This window comes from Nicotiana tomentosiformis, chromosome 11 (assembly GCF_000390325.3).
Source record: "Nicotiana tomentosiformis chromosome 11, ASM39032v3, whole genome shotgun sequence".
Taxonomy (NCBI): domain Eukaryota; kingdom Viridiplantae; phylum Streptophyta; class Magnoliopsida; order Solanales; family Solanaceae; genus Nicotiana; species Nicotiana tomentosiformis.
In genome coordinates this window covers 123,783,493-123,794,454 of record NC_090822.1, presented here as the reverse complement: position 1 = coordinate 123,794,454, position 10,962 = coordinate 123,783,493, and the positions used below count along the sequence as shown (strand labels likewise).

The 10,962-nt window shown below is 36.5% G+C and overlaps 1 protein-coding gene across 1 annotated transcript; it reads right to left on the bottom strand.

Annotated features, from left to right (window-relative positions):
* Window positions 1–2,458: 2,458 nt before the first annotated feature.
* LOC104086419 (FT-interacting protein 3-like) lies at window positions 2,459–5,153 on the bottom strand. Its single transcript, XM_018767407.3, has one exon. The coding sequence runs from the start codon at window positions 4,944–4,946 to the stop codon at window positions 2,640–2,642; it is 2,307 nt and encodes a 768-aa protein (XP_018622923.1). The 5' UTR covers window positions 4,947–5,153; the 3' UTR covers window positions 2,459–2,639.
* Window positions 5,154–10,962: the final 5,809 nt, after the last annotated feature.

The following is a 10,962-nucleotide window of genomic DNA, read 5'->3' as shown; positions in this document are numbered from 1 at the left end:
GGAAGACTGCAAGGAAATGAGCACTCCAATGAATCAAAAAGAAAAATTGAGCAAAGAAGATGGAACCCAGAAAGTGGATGAGTCATATTTCAGAAGTTTGGTTGGGTGTCTGATGTATCTAACAGCGACAAGGCCTGGCATCCTCAATGTTGTAAGTATTCTATCTCGCTTCATGCATTACGCAAGTGAAGTGCATTTAAAGGCAGCAAAAAGGGTGATCAGATATGTCAAAGGAACGACTGATTTTGGAATCAAGTTTAAAAGTTGTGAACAACTCAAACTAACTGGTTTTTCCGACAGTGATTGGGGTGGTTTAGTTGACGACATGAAGAGCACTTCTGGATACTGTTTCACTATTGGTTCAGCTATTTTTTCATGGAGTTCAAAAAAGGAGGATACAATAGCTCAATCGACAGCGGAAGCAGAATTTGTGGCAGCAGCAGCTGCGGTGAATCAAGCATTGTATTTGATGAAAATATTGGAAGATCTTCATCTTGAGCAGAAAGAAGAAACTGAGATATTTGTTGACAATCAGGCTGCAATAGCTATTTCACATAATCTAGTTTTTCATGGAAAGATGAAATATTTTAATATTAAGTTATTTTTCTTGAGAGAAGTCTAGGAGAATGGGGAGGTGACTCTCATTTATTGCAAATCATATGATCAATTAGCTGATGCTTTTACCAAACCATTGTCAGTTCACAAGTTCTAGTCTTTGAGATCGAAAATTGGTGTAGATCCTAAAGTAAGGAGGAGTGTTAGTTGCTATGTTTTAGGACTGCAGTTTAGCTTTGAATAGTTGCAGTTACTTTGACTACAGTTACTTAGTTTGAATTCTGCAGTTATTATTTTTCCAGTATCTTTGTTAGTTTTTTTTAAGTAGATCATGCGCTGATATTCAAGACCATGAAGTTAGCAGTTAGGCTTTTCTTATAAATTGTAACTCAGATTACAATGAAAAGTATCCTTGTTCTGTATCAGTCTTATGCTCTCTTTCCAGATTTCTTCTCTATTCTTCGATCCTTTAATATTATGTTCTTTCATTAATCACAAACATTTACTTGTTTTCTGGTTTGCTGATTAAAATTAACAACATAATCTCATAAATGGGGTTCTGGGGAGGGTAGTGTGTACGCAGATCTTATCCCTACCCTATAAAGTTAGATCGGCAGAGTCCTCACCAATGTTGTTGTGCCAAGACCGAAGATCTTGTGATATGGCAAACCTGGGATGTCATTATACATCCTTAAGCATCCTTTTCCTTCAGCACCAATTCAATGGAAGAATCTTGATTTTACTTTAAGAGTTGAAGCAGCCAAATTTGCATCTAGATTTCCAAGTAACTTTTTATATTTCATGTCCATTTCCTCGATTCGATCATCCAAGAAATAAGACTTGCTTTTGACCATAACTGGATTTTTGGAGCCAACATAAACACCACCATGCTGAAGGACTGAGTTCATGGGAGCAACTGAGATTGCACCAATAATTCTTTGTAGGGCCCTAAAATATTGGACTTACGCGGCATGAATTTGGATTAATGAGGCCGGGTGGTTACATCTAAAAAAAAAATAGCTCAAACGATTAAAAAAAAATATAATAAGAGATCATACAATCATTTCTAGATTTTCCATTAATCAAAACTAATCATGACAGTATTAATTGTATTCTATACGAGACTTATAAATTATTTCTTAAATGCGACTTATAAATCGCATTCTCTGAATACGTATTCTAAATCGCAATGCTGAAATACGATTAACGTTGAAGGGAAAAAGTAAAACAAGTTTCAGTAATGACTTTTTGTGGCAACCAGCTTAGTCGCCACCAAAAGTAACGCGCCGTATTTAAATCTATTTTGTGATGCATTTTTACTTTTTTGTGACGAGATCAGTCACCATAATACTAATATTAAAACAAATTAGCTTTTGTGGCGACTAAAATCGATACAAAAAGTAAACAAATGCGCCACAAAATAGATTTAAGGTACGATATTTGAACAAATGACGACTTACCATAAATCAATTTTGTGTCTACTTTGTGGCGTTGTCGCCACAAAAGATAATAATAAAATAAATGAGCTTTTGTGATGACTAAGCTTGACAAAAAAGTATATAAATGCGCCCAAAATAGATTTAAGGTACATCGCTTTTTAAAAATGGCGACCTATCTGAAACCTATTTATCACGTATTTATTTACTTTTTGTGGCGAGCTTAGTCGCCACAAAAGTTAATAATAAAATAAATTAGCTTTTGTGGCGACTAAGTTCGGCACAGAAAGTAAACAAACACGCCATAAATATCTGTAAGGTAGGTCGCTATTCAAAACAACAACATATAATTTGCCGCTGAAATTATCACTTATTTTAGCGATTCGGCACTTACTAGGTGAAATGCACATTCATATCTTATGGTAAGCTGCTTGTATGGATCTCCTAAAGTCTGAAGTTATAGACAGTTTCATATTCATTTTCTAAAGAGCAATAAAGATTCAGATTTATAAATACATTACACATTAGCAGCTTGAGAGAAGTCTAATTACAAAAGGATAAATTTAATAAGCTAGAACTAATAGATCATTTCCTGCATTTTCTACCTTCAGAAGTCAGTAGAAACCAAATATTTGCTTAGCTATAAGTCTACAACATGCAGTCTGCTCTTGCAGGCAGCCTTTTGAAGAAATTAGTAGACAATGAAGGAAGTTTTTGGCGAAACCTCGGATGCCTTAACAGATAGAATCCAGTGAGAAGTGCGACGATTTGGAATGGTGTGACATACATGGCTATTGCAGCAAATAAACAGAACGCCACAAACAACGCCGACGCCCTTGGATCTCTCCAACTCAACAGGGAATGGAACCTTTCCCCCTGAGTTGCCAAGTCTCCAATGACGGTCTGAACCCTGCCTCCAACGCTTCTCAAACGATCATATCTCATTCTCACCTTATCCGAACCCCTGGTTGTTGGAAATGTATCGAACTCTTCATCCAAATCGTCGGGAAAAACAGCATGAGCATGTGAAAGATGGATGTCCATATGAGGAGGATGTCTTGGTTTCAATCTATAGTGCCAAATACCAATGAAGAAAAGGTAAAGAAAGAATGTTGGAACTATTAGTTCAGGGTATAGGACTAATATTACAAAGAGTATGTGAATCAGAATGGTGGTGAGTGGATTCTTCCAATGGCATATTTGATCAAACCATTTTCCAATAGCCATTAGTGGACTAACAACATACATTAATCTGAAGAAATTAGCTTTAGCTCTCCTTATACTCCATATATGTGAGCCAACATCTAGCATGTACTCCACAACCTCTTTGTTCAATGGTGGTTCTGCTCGGCCTAACCTCGTCGATAGTATTTGAGTAGTTTGGAACCTCAGAAAATCCTGCTGACTGATAGACAAGGGATGAGCATAATGCATCTTTGGAAACAATGGTTGAGTATATTTAGTAAGCATATTGATATAAGACGTACACGAAAACCTCACAGCTAATTGTACTTCTCCCATCTTTTTAACACCTGAGGGTTGCAAGACAATGAGAGGGTAGGAATGTGTGTAAACCTTTTCGGTTTCAAGGGTGGAGAGCCTAATCCTCACCTTTCCAATGCTTGAACATTTCCCCCCTTGTAGATATCCGTTATCGAATACCCCTACTGTCATCACGGTACAAGGATCGTGTACTTCCCAAGTGTACTGCTCATTCCATTTTGGTGACAAACTATCGATGATTGTCCTTGTACGAACCCATTTTTGCCCGTACTTAGCTACACAATAGGCATCTGTCGTTCCTCGGCCATCCTTGGACTTCATAGCTGACAATCCTGTTGCACTGATAATCCCCAATTCAAGTAGTCCAATGCTGGATTTCCACAAAAGCTTTGATGTTGGCTTGAAATCGCTGCTGTAATGTATCGATTCATCCAACACGTGATATCCACCATCTAAACTGAGCCTCAGATGAATCTTACTAGCAAATTTTGTCTCCTTTTTCTCCCCTTCTACAACTGTATATTTCTCAAGATTGTGCCATTTAGAAGGGACAGGTTTATTGTCAAGCCTTCTAGGAACAGTGCTAAAAGGGAGCACACACTTTCCTAAGAACTCAAAGTTTGATCCAACTTTATCCTCCACATTAATAACTAAAGGCTCTTCAAATGGTTCAGCTACTACAAAAACCAAATCCTCATTCCACATTGGATTGACACTTTTTATTGGAGAAATTTTAGTTTTCAAGGCCTGATTTCCACATATAACCTTCACACAACATTCCGGTTGGCGATTCTTTTCACTTGGGAGCAAATCTTGACATTCAATAACATTAACTCTAATATACCAAAGTCTAGGGGATAAATATACCTTTCCTCTAATTCTTGAAATTCCCTCACTTCCCACAGCTGCTGCATCTGAATGCCATGCATCAGAAAACGCCTCGTCCGCTTGAGTTCCTTTCCAAACAGCAAGCATAATCTCCCCTTTTTTCAACTTTTCACCTCTTTTATCCTCCAATCTATACCATTGTGGGGCTAATGAACTATCTGGTGGAACTCTTCTCGGTACATCAACGAGATCAAAGATGACTCGTCCGATCAAATCATCCAACACAACATCCTTATCTTTCAGACAAACTTCAATGAAAGAAGCCTGAAGTCGATCCTGAGAAAAGGCGAACACATAATTCCATTCGGGGTTGGTTTTCTTCTCGAAATGCTTTGTGACACCCTTGTAGTTCCCAACCTTTACTTCAACATAAGGATCACAACTTCCTGTGACATCCTTTGTCAACTCTTTTGCCTTGACAACGCGAACATATAGATATTCCATCTGCTCGACGAGGTCATAGGCAACAGTTACCTTATCCCCTCCAATCATCACACCTGATCCAACTATTTTTGGAGCTGTTTGCTTTAGAGCAAACTCTTCTTGTATTGGACCTTTCTGCATTTTTCCTTCTTCGTATATTTAGAAGGATATGAACAAGTTGTATCTTCTTGGACAGTAATTAGTTCCTCAATGTTCAATAGTCTGAATTTGCAAATGATCAAGAATTGAAGTGAATTAGAACTAGAATACTTTCCTTCTGCTTAAAAACATAGGAGAACATAAAAATGCCAAAAACAATTATTTGTTTTGTTACTGTTTAATGATGAGCTTTAAGAAAAATTATTGTTATAGTAACAAGAAGAAGAATACTATTTTTTCAAATATCTTGAAAACAACTTTTGCATTGAGTATAGAAATGGAGATAGATGATAAAAATAAGTAAGCTACTCTAGTAAGAAAGTTTCAGTATAATTATATAAAAATTGATTTTTTTTTTTCCAAATTTTTAGCATGTTAGAAAAGTTAAGAGTGGGGGAAAGGAGGGAAAAACAGATGACTTACCTCAAGAAGCAGTTGAAAAGGACAATAGAGTTGTTTTGGGTAGTTATAACTACAGCAGAATTAGTAGAAATTTTGGTATGGACCAATTTGTAATTAACAGAAAGTTCTGGGGCTGAAGTAGAAATAAAGAAAACGTACACAACAATTTGTTGTAGAATGAGTCTTGGATTACATGGTTATGTAATCTGCAATTCTGCATATGATCTTTAGAAGATACAGAAAAAAAAACTAATGTGATCCGTGTGGGTATCATATTTTGCATATATCACCCTTTTTCAAAGAGGACCATGTCCTATATTGAGAAAAAAAAATGATGTGTTGTAAGAACATGTCACGGGTCGAATTCTATAGGTTGATGAATCAGGTGCGAATAAAGTTAGAGGGACGGGTTCATTATCCGTCGAGTTTGAAGCTGTAAACGAGATATTGGACTAATTACATGAATGGCAAAGTTTGTAGTTTGGGTAAAGAACTCACTATCATATTCAGTGAAATAGACAATATTAACATTTGACTTAAATGATGTTAACGCATGCTATAATAAATATATTTATCAGTTAATTAGGTATCGGATTTCTTATTCATTTTTTGTTTGCTTAAGTTAGTTCTCAGTTATTGGGATTGTCAAGTTATGTAAGACTGAAAACGTGAATCATTTTCAAGGGAAAGAGTATGTTGTCAATATTAAGATAATATGACAACCAATAATATGCCTAAGGAAGTTGTGCTCGGCTAAATAAATTCTCCAATTCTTAAGTCCATATATATATATATATATATATATATATATATATATATATATATATATATATATATATATATATAATTTTATTTTATTTTATTTTATTGAAATAGAATATATATATGTGCTTATTAAAACAGCTATCCAGAGGTATTGCTATAGGTCTTTGTCACACTACTTGTTGAACTAATCAATGAACATTATCTAATTTTTAAATTAAACAATCATAGATCCTCGTGAAATTATATATCGTCTATTTATTATCTTGAAATGGTACATGTATTATTTATTATCTTGAAATGGCACATGTTGATAGCTTATGGAGTAGTTACTATCAGGATTATTTTTTAATAAATTAAGAGATCCTGTTGTTTGGAATTATAGATCGCCAAAGTGTTATCTAGGAATCACTCATGTATTATTTATGATCGTCTAAATGATCTCTGGCTAATCGCTTATTAGTTATTACCATGTTCATTTTTTATAAAATGGAAGATTATCATGATGAATTCATAGATCGCCTATGTGTAATCTACAAAACGCCCGTGTATTATATACTACATCTTAGGCGATTCAACTTCATAGTATAGAAATCAAAAGAATTATATACGAAATGTCAATACTTTGGGTAAACAATAACTTATGAATTTATATTTCGCTCCGAAAGTACTAAACCTATTACCTGCTACATCCGTCTTTGAGGAGAATAACATCTTAAATTTAGAATATTTCAATGTTTTTTATTTTTATGTTGACTATATATCACATAGTGCATGACTATATTTATATTTTATACTTCTAAAGAAATTACTTGAGAACATTACTTCATGTACATGGGGAAGTTAGTCCACATATTAAAAGAACGAGTCTATAATAAGAATGCCTTGTTCCTAACAACTTTTTATTTCCCTTTTTCTTATCTAAAATTTACAAATACGAGGACTTTTTTTTTTTAAACAATAACTTGCTCCTTCTGACATTAAATTTTCTGAAGAAGGAATTTAATTGGTCCATACTTTAAAACTTTCAATTCAAATAATTTTGATACGAGAGATTGCTTTCAAAATGGGTCCAAAATCAACTACTTGACTCAATTAGTAATGTGCTGTTTGTTCACTTCTCAATCAATATTCTTCATGATTTGGTAAGAAAATGTCTATAACTTTCTTTATTTGTATCTCAAAGTCACTTCCCTATATAGATCATAAAAATTATGAGGAAGAATTGATGTGAGGTGTCGTTGGTTTTAATACAAATAATTGTTTTCCTATCTACTCTCCTTTTTATCTTCTTATAGCAAGAAATATGTAACGACTCAGCCGGTCGTTTTGAGTATTACAGCCATATTTCCCCATTTAGTGCTCAATTTATGCTTTACAGTTATTTTATGAATTACCGGGTTAGTTGGTTCAGGTCAGGAAGGATTTCAGGGTGAAATGAGACACTTAGTCTCATAATTAAAAACTTAAGTTAGGAAAAGTTAACAGGATATTGACTTATGTATAAACGACCTCGGATTTGAATTATGATGATTCTAATAGTTCTATATGGTGATTTTGGACTTAGGAGCATGTCCGAAAAGTTATTTGGAGGTTCATAGTGGAATTTGGCTTGAAATGGCGAAAGTTGAATTTTTGGAAAATTTGACCCGGGGGTTGACTTTTTGATATTGGGGTCGAAATCCGATTCTGAAAATTTGAATAGCTTCGTTATGTCAAATGTAACTTGTGTGCAAAATTTGAGGCCAATCGGACGTGATTTGATAGGTTTCGACGTCGTTTGTAGAATTCGAAAATTTCTAAGTTCATTAGGCTTGAATCCGTGTGTAATTCGTATTTTTTATGTTATTTGAGGTGGTTTGAGGATTCGACTAAGTTCGTATAGTGTTTTGGGACTTGATGGTATGTTTGGTTGAGGTCTCGGGGGCCTCGGGTGAGTTTCGGGTGGTTAACGGATCATTTTTGAACTTTAGTTGATGGTTGATATCTGCTGGTGTATATTTTCTGGTTTCCTTTTACGCGTTCGCGAGAGGAGCCTCGCATTCACGAAGGGTTAAGGTGAGCTGCGAAGATTTTATTCTTCGCGTTCGCGAAGAAGAGGATGCGAACGCGAAAGTGTGGTCTGTGTGTGCATCGCGAACGCGTGAATGGTGTCGTGTTTGCGAAGAGAAGTAAGGCAGCTGGGGACCCCAGGTATTTGGTCTACGCGTTCGCGAGGTATGAGTCGCGTTCGCGATGAGTTGAGCTTGTAAAGCTTCGCGTTCGCGAAGCGTTGATCGTGTTTGCGAAGAGTAAACTGGGAGGCAGTATGAGTTGGCCTACGCGAACGTGAGAGGACGGTCGCATTCGCGAAGAAGGAAATCTGGGCAGTCAGTATTATTTCAAAAAATGAGGGTTTGAACCCATTTTACATATTTTGAGCTAGAGAACACGGAATTGGGTGATTTTTGAAGGGATTTTTGTGGAGTTGATTGGGGTAAGTGATTCCTACTTGGTTTTGGTTAAATCCCGCGATTTCATCTTTAAATTTTCTCATCTAATTTGTGATTTGGGGTGAGAAATTGGGGGAAAAGAGGAAGAACTCTTGAATTAGAATTTTGAGGTTTTGAATGGGATTTTGTTATCGGATTTGAGTAATTTTGGTATGGTTAGGCTCGTGAGTGAATGAGCTTTCGGGTTTTGTAACTTTTGTCGGATTTCGAGACGTGGGCTCGGGGGCTCGGTTCGGGCCGATTTCAGATTTTTGGGTAGAATTTCATGTTTTCTTTGTGGAATATATTCCTTTAGCCTACACTGATCACCTTAAATTATTTGTGGCTAGATTCGAGGCGTTTGGTGGCCAATTTACGAGGCAAAGACCTAGTGGAATAAAGAATTTCACGTTTTGAGGTAAGTAACTCTTCTAATCTTGGAGCTGAGGGTATGAAACCCCGAAATACACGTTATGTGATTAGTGTTGAGGTGAGCACATGCTAGACGACGGGCGTGTGGGCGTGCACCATGTGAATTGAGACTCTGTTGTTCCCACGACACTGTATAGTAGTCCTACTTTGTTGATATTCGTGTTCTCACCATGTGATAAAGTAGTTACGCTGTCAATCATGCTAGATATCATGTTTAGGCATTATGTCGATACTGTTTGGACCCATAGTGGTCGTTTCTTACTGTCATCTCACTTATTTCATTGATATTTCATACTCAGTCATATCCATGCATTCATACCATATCTCAGTCTCAGATATTATTTATTGATACATCATATCATTGTTGTCGGGCTAGTTTCATGACATGGTGAGCCCGTGAGTGAGATTGGAGAGATTGATGATTGAGTGAGGACAAGGGCCTGAGTGAGAGTGACATTTTGAGATCGGGCTGCACGCCGCAGCATATTATATTGATTATATTTTATATGGATCAGGTTGTACGTCGCAACGAGCCTTAAGGCTATATATATATATATGGATCAGGTTGCACGCCGCAACGAGCTTTATGGCTATTTATATGTTATGGGATCAGGTTGCACGCCGCAACGAGCTTTATGGCTATTTATATGTTATGGGATCGGGTTGCACGCCGCAGCGATATAATGCTTGGGCGAAAGGAGCCCCTTCGGAGTCTGCACACCCCCAGTAAGTGCAGTCGACTATATATATGTGGATCGGGTTGCATGCCGCAACGAGCCTTATGGCCATATATGGATCGGGCTGCACGTCGCAACAAGTATTGTACAGCGCTGAGTGATTGAGTGTGCTGAGCATTGAACATAGTGAGAGAGAATACGAGACATTGAGATTGACTACTTTGAGAGTGTGAGTACATGATCTCATCATTGAGATGCATTGCATTTGACATGCGTATTTGAGATACATGCATAGAGATGCATTTTCTTCTGCTACCCGGTGTTGGTGACATTTATGATTTTACCTGTATCTTGACATGTAGGCATAGAGACGTACTTTTCTCATGCTATCTGAAAATGAAACATCTTACTTATTATTGAAAGAAGTTTTGGGAAAAATCACAGTTTTCAAACTTACTCATATTTTGGCATTTTCGGTAAAAGATTTGGGATTTTCACTAAGATACTTGAAAAGAAATGTCTATTTTTCTGGAGCTGTGAACGCAGTGAGTATTTTATTTCTGAGATACCTCTTTTATTACTTATACTATATTGTTATGAACTGTTGTGAAATATTAGTATTGGACCCGACCTTCGTGCTAGGTTTGTACTATACTTTCAACCTAAGGTTAGGTTTGTTACTTATTGAGTACATGAGGTCGGTTGTACTCATACTATACTTCTGCACCTTACGTGCAAATGTTGGTTGCTGATGTTGCTGTGTTCGATGGGAGATGGATTGAAGATGTACCTGCATCCCGGTTGTAGTTGCCCCTTGTTCGTGGTAGCTTTAGGTCTATGAAACTCTGTTTATGTGCTTTTCAAACAGACGATATATTTATTTCATTTCAGCTTTGTAAATTCTATTCTTAGAAGCTCATGATTTGTACTACTAGTTCTTGGGGAAGCGTATCAGATTCAGATATTTCTTTACTTAGTTGCTTTATTAATTGTTATTGGAACTGGTTAGTGGTTAATTGGCTTACCTATCGGGTTGGGTTAGGTGTCATCACGACTAGTGGATTTAGGATCGTGACAAAATATATTTCTCTTTATTGGTGAATAACAACCGCAACAATAATTACTACACCTTAGTGCCAAACAAGTTGGGGTTAGCGATATAAATTGGTGTGTGCAACAAGATTTTAATTTTGCGGTAAATAATTATTCTCTCATAGGAGAATGATGACTATGACTATAGCCAAAACATTTCCT

Coding starts and splice junctions, on each gene's coding strand:
- LOC104086419 (XM_018767407.3), bottom strand. CDS start 4,946: ATGCAGAAAGGTCCAATACAAGAAGAGTTTGCTCTAAAGCAAACAGCT.